This window comes from Cordyceps militaris (genome assembly GCF_000225605.1).
Source record: "Cordyceps militaris CM01 unplaced genomic scaffold CCM_S00001, whole genome shotgun sequence".
Taxonomy (NCBI): domain Eukaryota; kingdom Fungi; phylum Ascomycota; class Sordariomycetes; order Hypocreales; family Cordycipitaceae; genus Cordyceps; species Cordyceps militaris.
Genome location: NW_006271969.1, coordinates 334,064 through 357,918, shown reverse-complemented (window position 1 = coordinate 357,918; position 23,855 = coordinate 334,064). Strand labels below are relative to the sequence as shown.

The 23,855-nt window shown below is 55.2% G+C and overlaps 6 protein-coding genes across 6 annotated transcripts; 3 read left to right on the top strand and 3 right to left on the bottom strand.

Annotated features, from left to right (window-relative positions):
- Positions 1-212: 212 nt before the first annotated feature.
- On the bottom strand, positions 213-1,930 carry CCM_00095 (high mobility group protein; the record flags this gene model as incomplete). The annotated part of the gene is made up of 3 exons (XM_006665255.1): positions 213-983; positions 1,105-1,356; positions 1,769-1,930. 3 exons carry the CDS (start codon positions 1,928-1,930, stop codon positions 213-215), a joined length of 1,185 nt encoding a protein of 394 aa, XP_006665318.1.
- A 4,288-nt stretch (positions 1,931-6,218) lies between these two features.
- CCM_00094 (Heterokaryon incompatibility Het-C family protein) lies at positions 6,219-9,287 on the top strand (the record flags this gene model as incomplete). The annotated part of the gene is made up of 6 exons (XM_006665254.1): positions 6,219-6,342; positions 6,410-6,967; positions 7,030-7,209; positions 7,264-7,808; positions 7,861-8,420; positions 8,474-9,287. The coding sequence occupies 6 exons, from the start codon at positions 6,219-6,221 to the stop codon at positions 9,285-9,287; spliced, it is 2,781 nt and encodes a 926-aa protein (XP_006665317.1).
- Positions 9,288-13,439: 4,152 nt separating this feature from the next.
- On the top strand, positions 13,440-15,302 carry CCM_00093 (RING finger domain-containing protein; the record flags this gene model as incomplete). Its single annotated transcript, XM_006665253.1, has 1 exon — positions 13,440-15,302. One exon carries the CDS (start codon positions 13,440-13,442, stop codon positions 15,300-15,302), a length of 1,863 nt encoding a protein of 620 aa, XP_006665316.1.
- Positions 15,303-16,289: 987 nt separating this feature from the next.
- On the bottom strand, positions 16,290-18,140 carry CCM_00092 (uncharacterized protein; the record flags this gene model as incomplete). Its single annotated transcript, XM_006665252.1, has 1 exon — positions 16,290-18,140. The coding sequence occupies one exon, from the start codon at positions 18,138-18,140 to the stop codon at positions 16,290-16,292; it is 1,851 nt and encodes a 616-aa protein (XP_006665315.1).
- Positions 18,141-19,129: 989 nt separating this feature from the next.
- On the bottom strand, positions 19,130-20,572 carry CCM_00091 (dihydrolipoyl dehydrogenase, putative; the record flags this gene model as incomplete). Its single annotated transcript, XM_006665251.1, has 1 exon — positions 19,130-20,572. The coding sequence occupies one exon, from the start codon at positions 20,570-20,572 to the stop codon at positions 19,130-19,132; it is 1,443 nt and encodes a 480-aa protein (XP_006665314.1).
- Positions 20,573-21,798: 1,226 nt separating this feature from the next.
- CCM_00090 (peroxisomal biogenesis factor 2) lies at positions 21,799-23,079 on the top strand (the record flags this gene model as incomplete). Its single annotated transcript, XM_006665250.1, has 1 exon — positions 21,799-23,079. One exon carries the CDS (start codon positions 21,799-21,801, stop codon positions 23,077-23,079), a length of 1,281 nt encoding a protein of 426 aa, XP_006665313.1.
- Positions 23,080-23,855: the final 776 nt, after the last annotated feature.

Genomic DNA, 23,855 nt, shown 5'->3' with positions numbered 1-23,855 from the left:
TAATACAGCGTAGGACACATGGCGGTGGAAATGGGGCCGGCATGATTCGCTAACAGTCGTGAAGGATATGTCGACGATGCACGTGTTGGTTCCTCACTAGCAGTTCATGGCACTGACAGAGCGTTGAAAAGAAGCGTGGGGACAAAAAGTAAAGAATTCATAAAAAAAGCATGTCCCGTGGCGAGGTGGGTTGCGCGTGGGCCATTCCGTATTTATTTCTTGTTTTTGCGAGCCGACTTCTTGGTGTCGTCCTTGTCGTCAGGTGCCTTGGTAGACGTACGCCGACGCTTCTTGTCGGGGCTAGCAGGACCGCCCTTGGGGGTCTCGACCTCGGTGACTGGAGCATCACTCTTGCGCTTGCGGCCGCTTGCGGGCTTCTTGGGAGTCTTGGCCGAGTCATCCTGCAGCAGCTGCTCGGCAATGGCGGCCTGAACATTCTCCGTCTTGGAAGCATCCTTGAGATCAGGCATGGGGATACTGAATTCCTCGGCGTACTTGAGCGCGTCCTCATCCGTCATGTTCTTGGCGTTCAAGTTGCCGCCCTTGTAAGAGTGAACACGGGCGTTGTAGAGTCGCAGGTTGTATTGGTAGGCATTGTTCCAGCCCTGCTTCTCATGAGGAGTCATGTTGGCCCAGCGGCGCTGGCCCTCCTCCTGAACGGCACCCTTGGGGGCCTCAGTGCCCAGGTCATTGGCAATAATGGAGCGGGCATGCTGCATGTAGAGAAAGTACGGAGTGAGGGGGCGTTTAGGGGCGTTGGGGTCGTGGGTGCGCTTCTTCCGCTCCTTCTTCTCCTCTGCAGGGGGCCCAGCGAGATCACCGACGGGAAGCATGAGCTGGGCAGCGGCAGCGGCAGGATCAAAGCTGTTGATCAGCTCGTTGACATCGCCTTGCTGCTCGCCCAGAAGCAGGCTAGTCTGGCGGATGTAGTCATTGGTGAAGGAGCGGAGAAGTTCCAAAATGGTAGATAGACGATTGACAGCCTGGGGATTGTAAGCCATTGTTCAGAGAGTAAGAAACGGAGAATGGCGCGCGCGAGGGGAGGAACAGCTGTAGAGGGGAACGAGAGGGAGGGAGGGCAAATGGCAAATGAGGAAAAGACACACGAGACAGCAGCGCTGGCTGTTGTGCAGGTGCAGGTGCAGGTGCTGGAGCTGGAGCCGGAGCTGGCCGCTGATGAGGAGCGTGAATGAGGGTGAGGACGAGGGCGAGGATGAGGGCGAGGGTGTACAGGCTCACAGGGCCTTCCGTGGCTATCAAGTAGTAAAGTACCTGCGCCGCCTCACAAAGGCCAGAGCTTTCAGGCGGGTAGATGGTAGATGGTAGATGGTGGATGGTGGGGGCCACGCGCTGGGGCTTGACTGTTCGCGCCGCCCATGTAAACAATACAGAGTGCACAGTCGCGTCCCGTGCCAGCGGTCAAGCAACCGAAAACCTGGTTTGTGTGCATCCAGACGCGGGATTTGTAAAACGGGTGTAACATTGCTTGCAAATTCCAAAAGAAAAAAAAAGAAAAAAAGGACACCTGTACCCAAGTGGACGCCGCTGGCAGCTCGGCAGCAAGAGCTTCGCCTTGGAGCAATGGCGCGCCAGCAGCTGCTGTAGCTACCTTAGTAGCTACCTGCTAAAGCTGCGCCGGCGCGTCCATCTTGTTTACACGCAGAGCGGCTGGCGCGTACTAGCAGGGCAGGTGAAGAAAGGCAGAGACGGGACATTCAAATACACGCGCAAAACCGGCCAAGGCAAAACAAAAAATGAGGCTACTCACAGAGTCGCGGACACGCATGAAGCTCTCGTTATCAACCACGCGAGGACCGGTGGTCGGGTTGGCGGGAGGCGCAATGCCCGTAATGATAGGCGGCATCACCATGGTCGGAGCTACGACGACTCCCTTGGGCTTGTCGTCGACCTTCTTGGCGGGGCGAGGCATCGTGAAAAATGTTTCTTTGTGTTGATGGTGCAGTGCAACAGTGGTTGCGGAAATGTACAAGCCAGGCCGGGCGACAGGGATGAGCGTGGCGGTTGCTGAGCTTTGCGTAGCGGTGTTGAGGCACGGGATGTGGCTCTGTACTTGAACAATAACAGAATAGCCGTTTGTTGCGCGAGTTTGTGAAGAAGGCCTAGAATGAATGTCCACTGACGCGATAGCGGGAAGACACTGTTGACAGGCCGTTTGGTGATGGTGGAGCTGGGAGGTTTGGTGATTTCAGCGACGCCTGGGGGGAGGGGGATCAGAGGGGTGCTGGAAAATTCGTCAGACAGCGAGTGATTTGACGAGGACAAAAAAGAATTCAAAAGTCGGGGGGCTGAGGGGGGGGGCTTTAGTACCAGGTGGGTGCCGCGCGAATTAAGTATTTTTCAGGCAATCAGCTCTGCCCAGCAGCGGGTCGACCTGGTTTGTTGTGTTATGCGCTGATATTTGGGGGGGGGGGCGCGACGTGAATCAGCTGGAACTGGCGTTGGGAGGCCCTACGAATTAGAGGCAACTAATTTTGGGGCTTGTGTAGCTCAAGAAAATTCTGCCCAGCTGCTCATTGCTGAGCGCCATGAGGTAAGGTGTGTAGGGACCTGCTAACTGCCCACTGTTCGCCTCCCACCTCTCTTGATCCTCACCGCCGCTCCATACCACTGCTTTACCTTACCTTCTTATATCCTAGGTACATACTTGGTTCTAACTCTTGTTTATGCCTTATTAGCACCTCCTCTAGGCCTAAGGACAATCAGCCGCCGCATTTGCAAAGTCAATTGAGAGGGCCCTAGCCTACCTACTAAGGTGCCTACTAGTAGTCCTCTTCGCCTCCCATTTGGCTGCCCGCCGCTACCGGCCCTCACTGTATGACAGAGCCCGGCGCGCTCCTGCAGCTGCCCAGCCGCAAACAGCAGGTGGCACTATAATAATAAAGACGTGCACTACGACTCGCTAATTCGCTTACCGAGGTGCTGGCTTACAGGACCTACCCCACTACCTGCAACAGCATAAATTGCCTTCCATGTTTGTTTTGCACTGTTGTTTTGGGACAAGTTGCCAGTGCAAAGTTGCAGCGACCTCGCTACATTACTTCCCCGTGTAACATGCCCCGAGCCGTCCTCATCTGCTTGTCAGGTCGCTCTCAGCCATCATCTTGCCCGCATCACGCCCTGTTTTCCACTGACCTTATAAGCCCGCGTCCAGGTCCCCGAACCATCAGTGCTGGTCTGGTTGTGTTGCAGTGAATCACTGAACAGTCCCTATGCCGACATCCGCCGCCTCACATTATCCCTGTAATTGCAAGCCCAGCATCTTCTCTCCCTTCCTGGGTATTGTTGCGTGACCCCCCCCCCCTTCTCCCCCTTCTCCCCCAATAACGTGTCTGTCCTCGTGTCCAAGCCAGTGTGCAGAAGCCAGCACTGGTATAGAGTCTGTACTCGACTAACATCGCATGTTCTTTTGGAATCTACTCTTCAACCACTAAATGCGTCCAGACCGCTCGCATCAGCCTTGAAATCAATTGTGGTCCTAAGTGAGAATTCTTTGCAGCCATTGTGGTGCCTATCAGACACCGACACCACATCCACTGGCTGGTTTAGCTGCTGGACGGGACACGGCTTTGGTCTCGCGAGACCTAGCAGTGACTCTGGTGATACCCTGTATCGCTGTAGGCCTTGTGAAACGGTGGCTTCGGGGGCGAGACTGCTTGTGTTGGCGACCCGTTATGGAAACAACTGTTCGCCGCTTTTCTAGCACACAGGGCAGGGAAAAGCGGCGGACAAATTTGTCCCCTACACGCAGAGGACGACTCTTGACGCAACAGCCCAGACAGCCCTACTGATCGGGCACTACAAGCAACACATTTGTCTCGTCCTCGGCAAGGCCGACAAACCAGCGACAAGCTTGGAACACATGTGCCGTCGTTCCAGCGGCTTCGGGGCACAAAGTGTAAATCTCAGCACGGCTACCCCTCACTTGCTTCCCAGTGTGTCAGCAATGCACATCATGAGAACAAGGTACGGCCAGCTTTCAGCGCCTACTGTGAGTTGATCCCGCACTTGTTGTCTTTATTAGCAGCCATTACCACGGCATGCCTCTTACAGAGAACCCGCGCGTTCCAACCCGTACCTCGCTGGCGGAGAAGCGCTGTTGGGTCTCAAACACCTAAAAACCCTAGTCCAGCAAACCCTCGCGGTGGCCACCTCGTTTTCAGTCCAGGACACCAACAGTTCCAGCGACCAAGCTGGAGTTCGCCCCAAGCACCACATCGCCTGATGACTACCTCCTACTAACTTACCTACCTGCCTATACAGAGCTCTTTCTGCCTACCTGGATGTGTACCTAGAAGTGATAGTTACTGAACCAGTTTCCGGCCATTAGCTTCAACTACTCCCTTGTTTGACCAGCCAGCTACTCGTAGCGCTGGCTTGATCAGGCCTGTAGTGCCTCTTTGTTAATACCTACCTCTCAGTAAACTCATCATTGCTAATCCCCCCGACTTAAAGCTACCCGCGGAGATGTCAGGGGACAGGGCATCTTCAGGGCAGCTGGTGCCAGCCATCACGGCGAGCAAGCGAAGTCAACTTTATCGTCAACACTCTTCCACACAGGCGTCAATGCCAATGTCAAGCTTCATAGCTACCACTCCGCATACGCACCACGTCTTTATAACCACATTTACTTGACAGCCAACACCATTACGACGGCACTTCTCACAGTATGATGCATGGTGTGTGTTGATGTTTTCATCGGTTTATTCCTCCTTGTTCCTTTTGCCTCTCGATATATGTGGCATGTTCATAGGGTAGCGTGATGATATCTCACGATAACTCGAGGTGCAAGAGGGCTATACAGCGTGCACAATTCATAACATACCCAGCCGGCAATCTCGTAATACCGGCGATCGTCTGCCGAGATTGTGCTACACGCTGCACGTGCCTCGAAGAAAATGGTGAGTTTTGCTGACGGATTCACAACTCCAAGAACTCACTGGATTACCACAACGCGGGGCACCAAGAGAGGCCACAACAAGAGGCGAGAGAAACCGGCCTGCACGGATCGGATTTTAGAGCTTCTACATCATTCATGTTGATTTTTTAGAGCAAAGTATACTCTAGATATTTAACATGGTTCTTTTTTTGCTTCATTAACAGATTGCTCGTGAGGCCTAAGTGGCATACAAGCACACAGCTACGCGTCGCAGCATACCTAAACAAAGAGCCACGCCAATTTCCCCGCTCAAGGAGAGTCTGCAGCGGAGCAGCCTGAGGCTCACATGCTCGCTCAGGTGGCTTGCCCAGTTGAGTTGGAAATCCTCCAACGCCCCACCTTTTTTATTCAGTTTCAGGGTCTCAGCTGGCGTCTACCGTAGGAGGTACGTACCAGTCTAGGTACATACCTAGGTACCTACCTGGTAGGTACCTAGGACCTACCTGGTAGGAGGTAGCCAAAGTCAATCTTGCCCGATTCACGGCGCTTCATAGTACCGAGATGCTAAAAAACATTATTCCAACAACCTTTGAATATTCATGCATTGCCCGCGATTCAAGTGCCAGCGTCTACTTATTTATACACCTGCAGCAAGGCGGGGCCTACGACTCGGTATCGTGCTGCTCACTTCGCATTATCCTTCAGAACACCATCACAGCACCTCGGGCACCGCATCCAATTACTATGCTCTATACTCAAACAGCTGAATAAAGTATAAGCTTCGCCTCTTTAATTTAGCGTCCCCTTTATTCCCCTCCCGGCCCTCCCAAACTTGCCACAAATGGCCTAACAACTGGGCTCTAAACTACCGCCAGCCACTCAAATCGCATGCCCCTCGATTAGTGTCGTCGCTCGTCTGCCCCTCGGGCCACTATCTGCGCTGCTCTGGAGCTTCACCGGTCTTTCGATTCTGCCTTTTGAGCCTAAAAATAACGTACAACATCCGCCGGAGTGATAAGCACTTTGTAGCGTTCCGCTGCGCCATTCGCCGTGTTGTGCACTCCTGAAATTCGTTGTATCCTGTGACTGACGTACTACCATCTCCCCCGCCAAGCACGAACCCCTCCTCGCTTCAAGCCCCTCCTCTCCTCGTATCTTCACTTTCTCACTTCCCCTTCGAATCTCTCGCTTTTTTCTACTTCATCCCGCATCAGGCCAAGACTCATCCCTCCAACCTCGATTCCAGACCTGCTCACCTCCACAACTCCCACACAATCAGTGCATCGCCCAGAGAACAGCTTACACAGTCACCACCACCACCATGACCAGCTTCCGCTCCCCAGGCCTGCTGCTGGGTCTCGTCATCTTTGCCACCCTCGCCACCCCAGTTGCTGCTTTCGGTGCTGGAAACATTGCCTCCATCTCCAAGGTCGAAGGACAAAATTGTGTGTCATCCCTTTGTATTCTGTCCTCGCCGTCTGTAGGCCGTATAACTAACACGCTGTCAATCAGGGCGCCACGGCGACATCGAAGATGCTCTGCTTTCTATTGCCATGGCGCAAGCCTTCAACGGCAAAAAGTTCAGCAAGCTCATGGTCTCTCGCGTCTACTTCGGTAACTGGCTTCGCGACTACTCCCAGGCCATCGATGTCGGCACTGTCAAGGCTGTTTCCGCCGAGGCCATCCGTCTGCTCCTCTGCGTTCTCGGTTTCATGACCTTCGGGTACGGCTCCGGCGAATTCGAAGTCACCGCCGATCGCGTTGGCTGCTACCGTCCCGAAGACCACATTGACAACCCCAAGGATTATGCCGACAATGTCGACGCCCGTGAGTACTACGACCGCCTTCGAGGTCCCATCGATGTCAATGCCGAACTCTCTATCGATCAACGCAACGGCATGAAGAAATACATCGCTTCCGAGTCTGATAACATCATGACCTCGGCCAAGCATGTGCGCACTCTCTTCACCCGTTGCATCGAGCTTGGCCGTCGCTACAAAAACAACAGCGACAAGGCCGATCGCAACGAGTCCCTGCGCCTCATGGGCACTGGCCTTCACTGCTTGGAAGGTATTACTTCTTTTTTTCTCCATCTCTTGTGTCATATGGTCGAATCTAACGCGATTCCACAGACTTCTTTGCACACAGCAACTACACTGAGCTTGCCCTTGTTGAGATGGGCGAGCGGGACATCTTCCCCCACTGTGGAACTAACACCAAGATCCAGCTTGAGGGCGCGCAGGACTCTGTATACCCTATCGTGACTGGCACTTTTGGTGGCGTTGACTTTCTGCACTCCGTTACTGGCGAAGGTCCGTTCCCCCGCCCGTCATTATCGCCACCTGTGTGCTAGCTAACCTGTTCAGTGTCCGACAAGTTGACACAAAACGAGATTGAAGAGCTCGAGGGCACCCTGGAGCAGAGTAAGAAGGCTGATACCAGTTTCCTTCGCGAACTCCTTGACAAGATTCCCGATGGCATCCTCGGTGGTGGGCACGAGAAGCAGAAAATCGACGAAATTCAGGAAAATGCCAGTGCCGCCCAGATGCAAAACACTTCCGTCTCCCCAAGAGACCCAGAGGAATTCACCCTGTACGTCAAAAACATTTTTGAGCAAATTATGCCTGCCATCAAGTTTCACGATGATATCATGAAGACCATTGGTAATGCCATCGACAGCATCCCCGTCCTCCCCAAAATTATCGAGCAGCTTGAAGAGCAGCTCACCCAGTTTGTCTTTTCCATCATAGCTCCCTTCGTTATTCCTTTGATTAGACAGATTCGCAACGAGCTCAAGACCGGCTCCGAAGAGATTATTCAGAGCAGTGAGAACCAGCAGCATCTTGTTTTCAACGATGACAACAGCAGCGATCCTACCCACTCCATGCTTTCCAAGGATCATTTTTCCAATGTAAGATTAACTTGAATGTGCACCTACGGGGGGGAGTTACTGACTGTGCCAGATCTTGAACGAGGTTGCTGGCCGGGGTGCCGCCAAGACTGTCTCTTGGGCTGTTCCGCAGTTGATGGAGGCAATTGACGATGAAAGCATTGATGTTAATCGTCTTTGCGACCGCCTCATTTATGGCGTCCTTCACCACCCAGCCCAGAGAAGTATGGGTAGTGATGGAGTTAGTGAGGCACGCCAGATGATCTTCCAGGTCGTTGAGGAATGGTGGGGTCAAATGGGCGATGATCAACGCAGTGACTACCGTCAGAAGCTTTCTCGTGAAGGTGTCCAGAAGGGAGACAACCACAAAGAAGGCGTTCACGATACTGGTCACGGTCACGGCTGTGTTGGAAAGCTTGAAATGCGTAAGCTCTACGGTGCACCAGAGACTATGGAAACCAAGATTGCGAGTGCTGCGGCCACTGCTATCTTCTCGGGCGCCAGTGGTATGGTTTCCAACATTGTGCAGCAGCAAACTGGCATACAACTGCCGGGCAGGCAGGAGGGGGAGGAAAGCGGAGGCTTGAAGGAATTTTTCAAATCCATCTTCAACAAGGATGAGGAGGAGGGCAGGTATGAATAGCTCTTTGCTCCCGGCCAAATCTGCACGGTCTAATGAAACACAGTGCTGGCCGAACAGAAAGCCGGCCGGATCAGGGCTCGGGCAACGGTGATGGCTATGGTCGACAGGAGAGCAGTAGCTACGGTGGTAGCAGCGGAAACGCGGGGCATGGTGGACGCCAGGAAGACAGCTATGGTGGTAGAAGCGACACAGGCTACGGCAGCACGCAGGAGAGCAACTACGGCGGTGGAGGGGAAAGTTATGGCGGCAAACAGGAGAGCAGCTATGGTGGCCGAGAGGAGAGCCATGGTAGACAGGAGAGCGGTTATGGTGGCAGACAGGAGAGCCATGGCGGGCGGCAGGAGAGCAGCTATGGTGGCCGAGAGGAGAGCTATGGTGGTAGACAGGAGAGCAGCTATGGTGGTGGACAAGAGAGCAGCTATGGTGGTGGACAAGAGAGCAGCTATGGTGGTAGACAGGAGAGCAGCTATGGTGGTAGGCAGGAGAGCAGCCACGGCGGTAGACAGGAGAGCAGTTACGGTGGGAGAGAGGAGAGCCACGGTGGCCGAGAGGAAAGCAGCTATGGCCGCAGCAATAGACATGGATCGGGCCGCGATGACAACGAAGGCAGGAATGAGAGTAGCTATGGTGGTCGCGGCGATGATAGCTACGGCGGTCGCGGCGATGATAGTTACGGGGGCGGCAACGGGGGCGGATCTGGTGGTCGCTTCGAAGGAAGGTCCGGCGGCCACGGCGGCGGTCGTGATGGAGACGGCAGACAGGACGAATACGGGCAAGACAATGAGTATGGACGAGAGCAGGGAGGGTCTGGCCGGCACAGACGCAACGACGATGGGTATGACAATGACCGATACTGAAAACGGGAAGCATCGCACGTTTGACACGCTGCTACATTCGGGTATAGCTAGATTAGCTATATGGGCTCTGGCCTCTTTTGTTGTATGATGTATCGCACACACCAAATTGATGATTGATTCGACTTCGTTTATTAGACTTGAGCTCAACACGCGCGTCACCGTACTAAAGTGGGGTTTACCCAGACGCGTCTCGCGTTGAGCATCACAGGTTACCCTACACACGGCATTGGGCGACGAAATCGCCAGGAATACGGTGTTTTGGGTGGTTTTTTGTGCCTTTGGCAGCTGGATCTGAGACGCTCTTTATCTCAAATACCTCTTTGCACTTTCTTTTGCGCGACTTGCACTATTTCTACGAGTTTGTGTGCGGGGATGCTTGAAGGGCAAAGACGCTTCCTGATGGGTATATGAGTAGCAAGACAAATGAACCCACGAATTGACGAGGTTAATGGCTATACCACGTGACGTCCGTCAACCATGACAAATGAGATGGTGCAGATAAACGATAAGTTATGCAGCCATTCCGGCCGGAAAAAAAAAAAACACCACGACGGGATGAGTTGAGACAGACCGACAACCGAAGCACACTCCCGAGAGGCGGTTTGGCGGGCGCGCCCTCTCCAAGGTGTACTCTACTCTCTCCGCAATGCACATACTAGTTATTACGGGCCGAGTTGCGCGGGCGATGTGCGAGAAGCGGGAGCGGGCGCAATGTAGGTGTGGCACGAAGAAGCCGAGTTTCTAAACTGCCCGCAGAGATCCGAGTAACGAGCGAGACATGTCCGGAAACGAGTTGCGCTTGCGCTGTGTTGGCTTGCAAAAAAGAGGGTGTGTGACGATGGCACACAACACGCACGGCGATGATCAACTTCCCAAACCGGGCGCGAGACCACCCACACTATGCACAGTGTTCACAATGAATAAGAAAAGGTCCTTGTCGTAATGAAAAAAAAGCAGTGCGCCCGCGTCAGTTTGGGGGCGCGATCGACGGGGCCCCCCTCGCGCGGGTGAGGGGGTTTCCATTGTAGACAACGGCGAGGTCGGCCAGACGAGTGTGATGATAACGTTACTACATAGGACGGGTCTTTGCTGGGGAAGGCTCTGGTTGCCTTGTCTATACACATGGGAAAGTACGTATATATACTGGGGCATATCATCCTGTAAGAAAGCCACGACGGAGGAAAAGAGGAAAAAGCTCGAATGGTGGCGTGCGTGTGCATGATGAGACGCGTTCAAGACCCTGGCACACAATGGCCCATGGCGTCACCCGTGTTTTTTTTTTAAAAGGCTCTCGCTGAAGGTCAAGGAGCAGGCAAAAGGATCTCGCTCGTAGCCGCAATGGGGCCCGCCCATGCCAATCTCAGACTGTAGCTGTATCAGAGTCCAAGGGTAAAACTACGGGCATGTGCCTGGGTGAATGCGTTTATTTTAAGGTACTTCGTGTAGTTAGGTTCGGCTTGTCGTAGCCATGATCCGTTCCGTGTCTAATAAGGAACCAAGCGACGAGACCAAGAGGCTATAGTTACATATGTAGCGTGCTGATGGAGGTGATGTCTGTCTGGTGGGTTGACAGAATGACGGGCCGGGAGATAGATTCTCGCCTTGCTCAAGGCTGAAGATGAGCCAATATTGGGCGCGGCGCTAGCTTGTGCCGTTATGTATGTGACAGACAGATGCACTTGGAGATGGCTTTGTCGCCGATCCGGATATTACCAGTACATGATTTCATCGGGTGGCTTGGGCGGGCGCTCGTGTAGCAGTATTTCCACCCAGCTTTTTTTTTCGATTGATTCCCCCCTGTGTCCTTTGTCTTCCTCCGTGGCACCTTCATCTCCATGGCAGAGAAGAGGATTCCCGAGTAGCTTATCCTAGGGCGAGCTATTGAAATTGGGCGCATCTAGACTACCATGCACCCCAGATGGACGACAACGCTGGGACAAGGCGACACAATACTGGGATTTTAGCGACCTGCTAGTTCGTCAGGATCCAGGACAGACTAGTACTGGACCTAGAGCTGCGTTGCGAGTCACCCTAAAAGTCGGGGAGCCGCAGACATGGACATGTCCGTTGGGCGAGGGGCGAGTACGGCTTCTAGCTAGGACTTGGTCAGATAGCAAACGTTGTGATGTAACGTGCAATGACAAGCATGTGCTATGCAAGCCCCGAGTTTGGCTTGATTGTGAGATATCCATTTGCCGGCTGGATGGATGAATGGGTGAACGTGGGGGACATGACTCGATGGTGCATGGAGAGGTGAGATTGAGGGCAGAGCTCGGCGCGAGAAGCTGCCGTTCATGCATCGCTGAAGAATCAATCATACGGGTATACGAGTCCTGGAGAAACGGCAATTATGAAAGCAGAAAAGCTGAAGAAAGGTGCACAGGCTGTCGGTTGTAGATGGAAGAGCATGCATATTGGTGACGACGAACAGGCCCGTCGTGCAACCCGATGACGGTGGAGGTGTCACCGTCGATAGGCAGTGGGAGAGTCTTCAAAGATGGACGAGCAGCTGAACGAGCACATGGGAGACGTCGGTGCGTTGGCCTGGGGAGGACGAGAGATGGTTCATCGTGCGCAAGTCATACCGATGGCCTGAGTGCGCGTGTTTGCCTGACAGTGCGACAACAAAAGGGCCTGGCAGTGACCAAACAAGGCGAGGGAGGCGAGGGAGGCGAGGAGGCGATGGCATCGTGACACCAGGACAATCGGTGTTTGTGCAAAGGGAATAGTAAGCGGGCGAGGTAACGGACGAGAGTTTGTGTGAAACGAGACAGGCTGTCGTGGTACGTATCCGTACTAAGGTAGGAGGTAGGTACCTACTCAGTCAGGTATTTGGCTTGAAAGGTTGCGATAACAGAGTGCTGGTAATAAAATATAATTGCTGGTATGCCAATACGGAAGGTACCACCAGTAGTACCAAACATGTTAGCGTATTAGTTGGAGCCGCCACAGTGGAGAGGCCGCTGAGCCACGCAGTGTTGGTGCAACGGACAGAACAGCAGATTGGAATGACAAAGTGATAATAACAGGTTAGTAGGTACTGTAGGTACCTAGGCAGGCAAATAAGTTCACTTTGAAATGGATGGGTTGCACTGTTTGATGGGTTACACAATCTATGGTACTCCGTACACTCTGCTAAAACTTAGCCTTTCGAGACGATTATCGGGCCTTTTTCCCTCTTCTTGTTTGCCCGCCTGCCCTCTGCTCTCACCGCGCCGCACCACAACGTGCCAGCCAGAGGCGAACGAGTCTAGCTAGATCTTTGGTGCCCGTACGGAGTAACAGGTACCTGACCTCCTCAGTACGCAGTAGTTGCTGCTGCTGGCTGCTGCTGTACGTTACATAGTACTGGTGGGTGCCGCAGTGCAAGTGGGTCGGTGGATGCGGCTGCACGTACTTGGTACTTGCGAGTAAGTCACCGCACCTGGTCATCGTCGGGTACCTTTTCGATAGGGCCCATCCGTCTCTGCGCCCGCGACGCCAGCCAGCACCATGACAAGGCAAGGGCCGAGGGTACTTGGCCAGCCTCCCCCGAAGCTTGTACCTGTACAAGGAACGGTTTATTCTATTGTCCGTTCTTGATGTCTCTCCTCCAAAGTGCCCTCGACGCCTCCTCCCCCAGAAAGGGCCCTTTTCTGGTCTGCACCTTGTACCTCCTACTCTTCTCGCCCGCTATTAATAAACTCTGCCCTTCGTCCTTCATCCCAACGTCTCTTCATCGTCCCTCGACAACGCCGCTTACCCTCACTTCTCGCCGTTTCCCCCCCTCCAAGCCGACTCTCTCTCCTCATCCGAGTCATCCCCCCGACGGCTCATTCTCATTTCCTTTCTCTTGCCCCCCCGGCGAACCCACGGCCTGCCCCTGCGTTCCGTTCGCGACAACCTCGAGGCCCGTAGTGGCCTTGATTCCCACCCGCCTTCTTGCCCTGCGCACAACAACCGCACTCTCAACGCGCACGCACAAGCGCCTCCCCGTTTCTCGCGCTCGCACTCGCGCTCCTTGACGTACCGCCGCTTGCAAGCCCACCCCCGCCGTCCGCCCCGACAAGATTGCCCCGACTCTCTCGCTGCTGCCGCCGCCGCCTTGCCACAGCGCCGCTGATGCGCTCTCTATAATGTCCCCCGCACACTGATTGGCATGTCACAGCCACCATGTCTCTCACGGGACTCTACAATGGAGTGTTACTCTTCAGCAACCCCTCCTGGACCGGCGCTGGCACCGTCCCTGTCTCGCTGATACGAAACATCACCGATGTCGCACAGGACTTGGGATACGAGCTGCACCTCAAGAACAACCTCACCACTCTCTCCACCAACGGGGCCCAGACGCTCAACGGTGTCATACAAGGCCTCCTCTACGTTCCCGACATATCCACCGTCGCCTCGTGCAACGCTCAACAGTACGACTTCATCCCCCACAACGTTACCCGCAGGGCCCAGCTGCCCCCCGCAAACTATAACCTCATCGCCCTCGCCCCTTGGTTCAGCATAGACTGTGTCCAAGCCTTCCTTGCCTCAGCCCGTTTGGACCCCATCCGTGCTTTCATCTTCTACAAGCCAAACAACTCGACCGATAAGCCCCAAGGTCCTGACTCTGCGGTATGGAACCTCGACGACGGCGGCGCCTGGAAGGAATCCAGGTTCCCCATCTTTGCCATCCCCGGCATCGAGGGCCAACGCATGATGACTCAACTGAGTCTCTATTCCGGAACCGCTGATACCGTTCCTCATGGCGCCGAAATTATGCAGCGATACGGCACAAATCAAAGAGACTATGTCAGAATCTGGGCCCAGCTCACCATGAAAGGTGCCGCGAGCCTGCCCTCGCTATGGGTCTACTTTCTCATCGTCATCGGGGCCCTTCTCTTCATAGTCGCCTCCGTATCACTCACCATGCATTTCATCCAGCGCCGCCGCCGTACTTCTTTGCGGAAGCGTGTCGAGTCTGGTGAAGTCGACCTCGAGGCCATGGGAATCAAGCGCCTCACAATCCCCGCTTCTCATGTCAAAGATTTCCCGCTCTTTACTTACACCAGCCAACCAGAGCTTGCGTACGACCTCTCTACACCCACCTCAGAGGTCCCCTCCCCCATGCGACCCGGCAAAGGCAAGAAGAAACGCAGAGGCGAACGCCACAGCAACTCATCCGCTACTGTCGTCTCAGATAGCGTCCAGACCTTGCGCAGCCAACGTTCCGCTGTCACTGGAACGGCCAACACAACCGCCACAAATTATCAGCCGCAGTGTCATATTTGCCTCGCCGAGTTCGAAGATCGCTTCAGTGTCATCCGCGAATTGCCATGTCACCACATTTTCCACCCCATCTGCATCGACGAGTTCCTTCTCCGCAACAGCTCGCTGTGCCCCATGTGCAAGCAATGCATGCTGCCGCCGGGGTACAGCCCCAAGATAACCAACGGCATGGTTCGCCGTGAGCGCGCCCTGCGCAAGCTTCGAGAACGAGTTGAGTTTGACGACTCTTCCATGGAATCTGGCGATGTCAAGTTCAAGGGATGGGGCAAGCCAGGCTGGGGAAAGCGACTATTTCATTCGTCGTCTTCGTCGGAAGAAAGCCGGGATATCCAACTCGAGAAGCGACTCTCAACACCACCCGAACGCTCCAGCGAAGGCGAGTCTCCTGGAACGCGTGGAAATGAAAGCGATGAGAGTCCTGGAGGTGGACCCCCGGAAGCTGCTGCGACAACCGCCCCGGCAGCCGCAGCACCACAGTCGACGACGCACACGGCCGTCCCACAGCCCGCTGCTTCTGCCCCGTCCCCGAAGAAGGCCCGCCCGCGAAAGTCCAAAGCCCGACCCCTGCACGTACTGCCCACACAGCCCGAAGGCGCAGAACTTCGAACAGGGTTCGCTGGCTTTGTTGGCCGCAGCAGTCCGTCCTCGTTTGCGCGCGAGCGTATGCGAGAGATTGCGAACCAGAATGCGCCATTTGACGACCCCGATCAATCACGTCCCAAATGGCGCCGCGCAGTCACCAAGGTCTTTCCAGGGTTATAACAGCACCTATGCGCGACTTTGGCACCAGTTGCAAGGAAATAACTATAATGCTGCTGGCACGTTGCACTCGAAATCTCGGAGTGCAAGAATTAGCAGTGCAAGAAGCTATACGGGATCAACTACAACGCCGCGGCGCGTATCCGATGTGAGACTTGCTTATGTGCAGCAAATCTCATACAGACGAGCTGAAAGTGAATATCGACTACGAGGACTGGGCGCGGCACTCCCCTGTCCAATCCGGGCTCCTGTTCGTATTTCTTCTTTTGCGTGGGTCAGCGGGCACCTGCACCGCGAGGGAAAAGCATGGCGACGGCGTTTTCGCAAGGTCATTCTTGACCTTTTATTTTTCATGACTTGATGAAGTGATGTTTGTGCAAAGGCATAACATCCACAGCGGAGCACCCTTTCTTTTTTCTTTCTCTTTTCTTTCTCTTTTTCCACCTCTGCCCCCTCTGTCGGTACCCCCTGATGGGGTTTTTCTTTCTTAAGCTGTTGTATACTAGTATACACTGGCCATTCGAGGTATGTTCTTTATAAACTTCAAAACGTGGACCCGGGCACGGTTGGTTATTGGGGCGGAAGGGTAGGATGGAATGTTATAGTATATATGGGTTGAAATGAAAGCTTTAACTGGATTGTGGCGCTCTGAAAAGTGTTGCGTGCTTGACTGTGCCATTCTGAAGACTCGCCACCGTATTGAAAACTGTAGTCTAGTGGGAAACCATCTATGCATGTAGTGCACGTGTGTATCATTGTCCTGTTTTTTTGCTTTATGTTTGAGTGATCCTGTCCAGACTCGAAGAAAAAAAGCGACCAAAAAAGCATCTGTATCCGTTTGCCAGCGCCGATTGCATCAAATACTGACTCTTGACAATGAAGTAAAAACAAGGAGATACCAACATCATGAGGTTTCATTGCCGTACTGCACGAAGACAACAGAAGTTCTAACAAATAAACTCTAGTAAATACTCGACCAACAGGAACCTATTACGAACGTGGCGCATCGCCAATCAGCCTATCATCCTCGCGCACGCCGCCCCTAGCTAGCGCTTCGCGGACGCGATCGTCCTCGGCGACGCGGATGCGTTGGCGGGCCGCCTCGAGACGCTCGACGCCGCGGTCAATGGTCTCAATGTGGACGGTAAGCGGCAGCGCAGCGATGGCGGGGCTGTCGGCGTCGCGGAGGATGCCAGGCTCGGCGACGCGGTCGCGCAGGTCACCAAGGCTGGCCTGGATGGACTCGAGCTCGAGAACGAGGGCGCTGACCTGGGCGACGGCGGACGAACGCTGGGCGTCGACGCGGCGAAGGAGCGCTAGCTGCCGGGTGAGGTGGCTGAGGCGGCGGGCGTTGCCACCGACGAGCGTCCACACGTTCCAGAGAATCTCGTCACGCCGTAACGAGAGCGTGGCGGCGGAGCGAGACGAAACGTCGTAGATAAGGGAGAGGTGGTCCTCGGCCTTGGTGAGCAGGCGCAGCACCGCCTGTGCCTCGAGGAGCAGTGCGGCGATGCGCTCCGACACGAGCGTCGTGTGCTCAATGTACTTGTCACGCAGGATGCGCTCGCTGAAAACGTGATTGGCTGGCTGGAACGGCGCAAAGAGCCAGCCGGACCAGCCGGCCAGGGAAGTCGACAGGGAGACGGCGCCACCGACGGCATCGTTGGAGAGAGGCGCGAAGGAGTCAATGTACCGTGCGGTCCAGCGGTTGATGCTGATGACGGCGTCGACCGCGGAGCCGACATGCGTGTTGAAGCGCTGCAGGTCGGCGGCGCTCTGTCGCGCCGTGTCGACGAAGCCGTCCAGCTCAAATAGCAGCTCGTCGCGTGCCTGGATGTCGCTGTGCTTGACGAGCGTGCGCAGGTCGCGCAGGCTCGTCTCGGACCGCTTCATCTCGAGTGGCAGCGACGCACCCTCGACGCTCCGCTCCAGGACGTCCTCAAACTTGGCCTGCACGCCCATCAGGTCGTCAAATTCGACAGGGTACGCGGGCGCATTTGGCGTGTCACCATCGATGCCACCGTTGGCGTTAATGCAGAATGGCAGGTTCAGGAACGAGGCGCCAGGCACACGGCAGATGGGTGATAGCGAGACGTAGATAGACCTCTGCAACATGGATTGTGTAATGATGATGGCGCCGCAGGAGAGGTAGACGGCGAGGAGGAGCGCCAGAGGCCGCTTGGCGTAATGAAAGGCGAGGCCAACAACAGCGGCTGCCCATCGCGCGATGCCGATCGAGAGGGAGGGGAGAGAAGACGTATAGCTGTCCGTGTCTTCGTGATGCGTCTCATACTCCTCGTGGTCTATTCTTTGTCGCGCACTTCGCCGCTTGACGGGACTGGTCTGCGATACATGTCCACGTCGTCGCACAGCCGTTGAGTCGCTGTCGCGGGAGCTGCCGCTAATTAGGCCAGCGCGAACCGTCCGGGAGCTCCTGCGGTCGCTACCAAACTCGACCGTCGGCATTCTAAATTGCGGATCTGGCGTGCGGTAGCTGTACACCTGATGCGGACTGTGACTGCTGCTTCCCGCCACGGACGAGGGTATGCTTGGGCGAAATGGCTCACGCAGAATGACATTGTCGTCTGCCTGGTGCTTGGCAAAATCGCGGATGCTATCCTGCGAGCCAAAGTTGGAATTCGGCTGGCTCTGCGAGCCGGGCCGCTGCTGCGAAGGCTGAGAAGGCAAGCCTGACGAAGGCTGCTCGCTGGACAGTGGGGAGAGAATGTCGTCGTCTTCGAGTGTTGCGACGGGTAGGAGGGACGTGTCGAAGCTGTCGTTCTCGCCTTCGACCATGCGCCACGAGCCCTCGATAGGTATTTGTCGCCTGCGCGTGGGCATGGCGTCGCACAAGAGAAAGGGTCTAGTAAAACAACGTCGGCAGGACTAGATGGCGGGGTGTGTGTGGTGACCGGTGAAGCGAGACAAGGAGCCTGAAGCGAGGGTGGCAAAGGTCACTTCCGTTTTCCTTCTTCTCGACGCCTCAAGCTGATGTTCAGATTGTTGAAGAAGGAAGAAAATCAAAAACAGGCAGTACACAGTGGCCACCCTGCTTAGGACGAAAGTCACGCGCCCGTGTTAGGAGGTGTTTCGCGCTGCTCACGGGAGCTTGGAGGGCAGGACTTCGAGATCCGGAGCAAGGCGCGTATTGTTGTGAACGGCGGCGTGGTTGTTTAAATATTCAGTCTAGGCAGAAAGGTCAACTTGCAGAGGAGTCACAATGTGAGTTGGCGGACAGGGGTAAGTTGCCGCTAATAAGGATGGGAGAAGAAAGTCTGCGCCAACAGACCAAGAAGCGAGGCAGCCAAAGGGAATAGTTCGTGTCGCGAATGTTGATGGTTGAGTGGCAATTGATTGGTGGCGGTGACATCCTGATGCCTTGGTAGTGTTGCAGCCTGTGGGTGGAGGAGAAGGTCCGGGGGGGGGGGGGGTCGCTAATAATGACCAAGAGCTCTCATCTGGTGGGGCCGGCGTGAACCGTTGATGGAAGCCTAGGTGCCGTGCGATGTGCTAGCAGTTTTGCTTATTTTGTGCAATAGAGCTCTGATGAGGAATAATAAAATATGGAATGGTGAACAATTGCATCACCAGGTCTGGGGGTGGGAGGGTGACCAAATCGCAACAAACGGCACATGACCCGTTTGTTGTCGAGTCCGCTGGAGCCCCGACGACTGACGGGCCGGCGCATGGGTCCGTGGTGGGGTTGCAAACGGCGCGGCGACCTCGGCCCTGCCTCGTCTGCTTTCATCTGGAAGAAAAGGGCAAACAAACATGGCATACCATGTTTCTCATCCCTTTTGGCGGATTTGACTTTTGGGAAAATGGCCTAGTTAGCCTATGGCGACAGGCTTGGTCAGACCGTCGCGCTGGTGCCGGACATCGCTCACGGAGCGAAAGTGAACAGACGCCTGTCCGGGAGGCGACATTTTCAACTCGAGACGGCCGACTCGGTGGTTATTACAGATGAAACTTTCGTATGCACAGCTGCACTCGTCCGGCGCGATCGATCTGGCCTCGTACCACGTCCCTTCCTCCAGCTCAATCACGGCAGCGCACATGGCGGCCACGACCACCGGCCGCCAGATACCGTCTCTTCTTGGCCACTGCCGGAGCAGCGCGACTGCTTCTCGTCGTATCAAACGATCGCGGCATGTGCGGCCCACGCCAAACAGAAGCTCGGCGACGGACACAGAATATGAAAACCCCTGGCCGTCAATGCCCTGCCTGGCCTCTGCCTCCTTTTCGAGATGGATGAGCTGCCGCGCAAGATGGGTGATTCTGGCAAACGAATCTGTAAAGTGATCAAACGATTCCTCCCCAAGAGTACGATCCAGATGCAAGCACACGTGCACGGCTACTTCCATGAGTTGAAGTTGAGTTACACCGTGCTTGGTCGAAGCATCATCAGGCTGCGTTTCCAGTAATGCCTTGAATTTCGACCTCCAAACGGCAAGGCGACTCTTGTATTCTAGAATCGTCTCATCATAACCCGAGATCCTGGCAATATCCCCCGGCAGCGTGACCATTGGGAAGGCTTGAAAAATGGCCGTCAACATGGGCTGAATGTCGACAAACGCGTCACTCATTGACTGGTAGGGATCGGCTGGTGCCGCTGGCCGATTCCCCTGAAGATACCAGTTCGGCCTCGGCACACCTCGGATACGCCCGAATATTTGGGATTCGTAAAGTGAAATGAGGGAGATGAGCGCGCCGGGGGATAGTATGTGATCCCTACGTCCTTGGTGTTGGTGCTCCCAAAATCGCCATTGATAGAAGAGAAGTATGCTAGTACGAGCATGTTCGGCTGCCTGTGATACGTCTCCCTGCAGGCAACACAGACCCGTGTAGAGCATGCTTACGAGCATAAAAGTCTCCTGGTCGGCGTAGCTCGGGAGCGCCTGCTGCGCAATCTTAACCATGTGTCGAATGGAAGCGTTATGCTGCAGCAGCGCAAAGGAATACAGCGACATCTTGTCGGCTTCGGGTGCTTTGGGTTTCTTTGCCCTATGATCAAGCGCGGCGAATGAAAGGCAAGCGTGCCAGACGGCGGGATAGAGGCGCGCCGCGCGCAGCACATCACTGGTCCAGAAGACCTGGTTGAAACTACCACCAACTTGATGAACTGTGCGTAAACGGAATAGATCAAATATGTGCGCTTCCTGGCGACCAAATTTGATACCTTGTGGCGCTATTGAGACCTTGGGTTGGATCAGGAGAGGCTTGCATTGCGTAGGCGCTGCCGGAACGGAATGGTTCATGGCAAAGCGAAACATTATGTCAGGATACTCGCAATCTCTTCCCGTAAAGGTACCTGTAGAGAGAGAGAAAAGGTCAGAAACGGAGAGACATTGTTGGAACTGGCCTACAAGATCGGCGTCAAGGTTATACACACACTTGTTGCATGATGGCTTGCCTTCATCGCACTTGATACGCCGACGTCTGCCATCATCTCAGGTTAGTATATACATAGACTGCGGTTGCAAATTCCTCGAGGACAGGTCTTACCGACACGTCATGCAACCAGTTTTAACTTTGGCCGCGAACCTCTTTTGTCTCTTGGGTAGGACAATGGTCGTGGTGGACGGCTCACCAGGGGAGGTGCCGAAAGCCAGAACGTGCTGTTGGCCCACCACTGCATCGTGCCGAGAAAGATGGCTGTCGGGAGAGCTGGAGCTGTCAGAAGCAAATCTCGGAGCCATTGGCGACACCAACGCGGCGAAACAGAAACAATGGTTGTCTCACGGATGATGTGCTTGTAACTATGTTGATGGCGGAGGCGCGGCTCAAATTCATTCATTCCCGCGCCCAGTACTAGCAGTACCTGTGGGCCGCTAATTACGGGGTTCTGTGTGTTCATGAGCGAACTACGTATTGTCGTACAAAAGAATCTACTTTTTTTATGGGCATGGTGGACACCTGTTTTTCGGTTGGAAAGGAGAGTGATAACGGTTATTAATCTTGGACCGAGATGCGACGTGAGAGCCTCTAGCATTGATGTGCATACCATAGTAGGTACCTACCTACCTACCATAGTAGGTAGGTAGGTACCCTAACCGCTATGGGTCTGTACCATGTCGCTCATCATCCATGGTAGATCGGCAGCAGCCGTTTAGAGCAGGCTTACAACGAAACATGATTGTTTCTGGCCTGGAGGCTAAATACAGCGTAATCGTCTCATGTCTGAGTTGGTGGAGCGTCGAGTAACTAATATAGAGTAGGTAGCCAAGGTACCTAGGTAGGTATGTAGGTAGCCTGTGCAGACTGCCGAATGCATGGCCGGACGGCACCGAAAAGTTAGCCTCGGCTCGCCGATGCTACCCCAGCAAAGGCGCTAAAAACGGCAGGCCGCGGGACCCAAGCAAGAACTCTGGAGAGCTTCATGTGCGTTTGTTCGTTTTGTCACCTTTCAATCCACAGACCACGTTGCGCTCTCGACATCCATTCCCACCCCGCTTCCATACCCCGAACCGACAAATCCGCAAGATCTAATGCCGCACCGATGAGCGAATCGAGCTTCGTGCAAGCCCAGCAACGGGTCGCCGCCCGCCGACAGGCCCGCGAGGTGCAGGCCGCCGCCCGCATCGCCGTGCAGCGAGAAGCGTCTCGCACCAGCGCCCAGCTGCAGCGGCTGCCGTTTCCGTTTAGCGGCCTCGCCACGGCGTGGGACGCCGTGTCGTCGCGCGAGGGCACGCGGCCGGCGTTTCGTGTCGCGCAGGTCGACGCCGAACTCCTCGACGACGAGCTCGTCGACCTGCTCAAGGCGCAGGTCGGCGACGCGCTCCGCTACTTTGCCGGCGGCCACCTGCAGGACGACTGGTCCGACGAAATCATACTCGCCCTGCGCGCCGCGCTCTTCAAACTGACCATCTGGGACCACGACGCCACGTACGGCGCGGCCCTGCAGAACCTCAAATATACCGACGCCCGCCGCGCCGGCCCCGTGCTGGTACCGCCGTCGCGCGCGCAAAAGTCACTCTACGGCCTCGTCAGCGTCGTGGGCAAGTACGCGTGGGCCAAGTGGGAGGACTGGCTGGTCGAGCAGGACGACGGGCACGAGGAGCCCAGCCCCCGCGTGCGGCTGCTGTCGCGGTGGACGTCGCGCCTGACGACGGTGCACTCGGCGGCGGCGTGCGCGTCGTTTCTCGTCTTCCTGCTGCACGGCCGCTATCGCACACTGCTCGACCGGGTCCTCCGGATGCGCCTGGCGCCGCCGACGAGCCAGGTCAGCCGCGAGGTGTCGTTTGAGTACCTGAATCGGCAGCTGGTGTGGCACGCCTTTACCGAGTTTTTGCTGTTTGTGCTGCCACTGATTGGCATCAACCGCTGGCGGCGTTGGCTGAGCCGCACGTGGCGCAAGACCAAGGAAATTGTCAACACGAGTAGCGTCGAGGGTGGCGGCATCTCGGGCGAGTACGGGTTTCTGCCGGAGCGCACATGCGCCATCTGCTACCAGGACCAAAACGAGGCCACGTCGGAAAATGAAATCATGGCGGCGGCAGCTTCGAGCGGCGTCGTCGGCTCCGCGCAGACGGATGTGACGAACCCCTATGAGACGATCCCGTGCGGCTGCGTCTACTGCTTCGTGTGCCTGGCGACGCGGCTGGAGCGCGAGGAAGGCGAGGGAATTACGTGCCTGCGGTGCGGCGAGCACGTCAAGGAGTGCCGGCCGTGGGACGGCGACGTCGTGGAGCCGGCCGGCACCCGATCGGGGGGCCACAAGACGGTAGCCTTTTCGGATGACGTGACGGGCGGCATGGACGAGAAAGAAGCCAAGGAGTAAAGCTGGGTGGCTGAGAGCCGGATACCGATACAGATTTACGAAACGCGACTAAGACGGCGTCAAAGTGTACTTTTACAAAATGCGAGCGTACAGGCTCGAATGTTTCCTTTTGTTCTTTGCATGGCGGGGCGGGGAGATTTTATTCTAATTAGAAAACGGGTGAGTGTATATAGATTTCTGACTAGCTTTTTAATTGGCTGAAGCGATTAATGACGACAGTTTTGGTATCAGCTGATTTCGCGTGAGCATTGAGGGACGTTTCGATGCAACTGTGCATGAGGCATGATGCGACAATGAGCACTGAAGCACATCTGTTACAGTGGATCTCGAGTACTCTGCGCAGATTCTCTATCATCGCCCTGAATTACTACTAAAAGCCTGGAATAATCGTCGTATGCTAATGAATAACTGTGTAGTAAAGCCGAAATCCATTTCTACTTGCTTTACTACATACTGACTTGTTGCTGTCCGGAATAACTTTCACGTACCAAGTACGAGCACCATTTGTTGACCCTTGAACTGTGGCGTCATACCCACAGCGGCTCCCGTGTGGCTGGTGGCGGCAAGCTTGCTACATCTACTTCCTGCTAAATAGCATGGGCAGCCGCCAATTTGCCCGACATATCCACAAACCGCCCTTTTCGAAGCCGTCGCCTGCCTGTTCTTGCTCGCTGATTCTTCATCCACAAACAAACTACTCTACTCTGTCGCGCGGGCTGCACAGACGCATCAATCTACACACCCTGCGCACCATGGTCGAGTAAACAAGCCACACA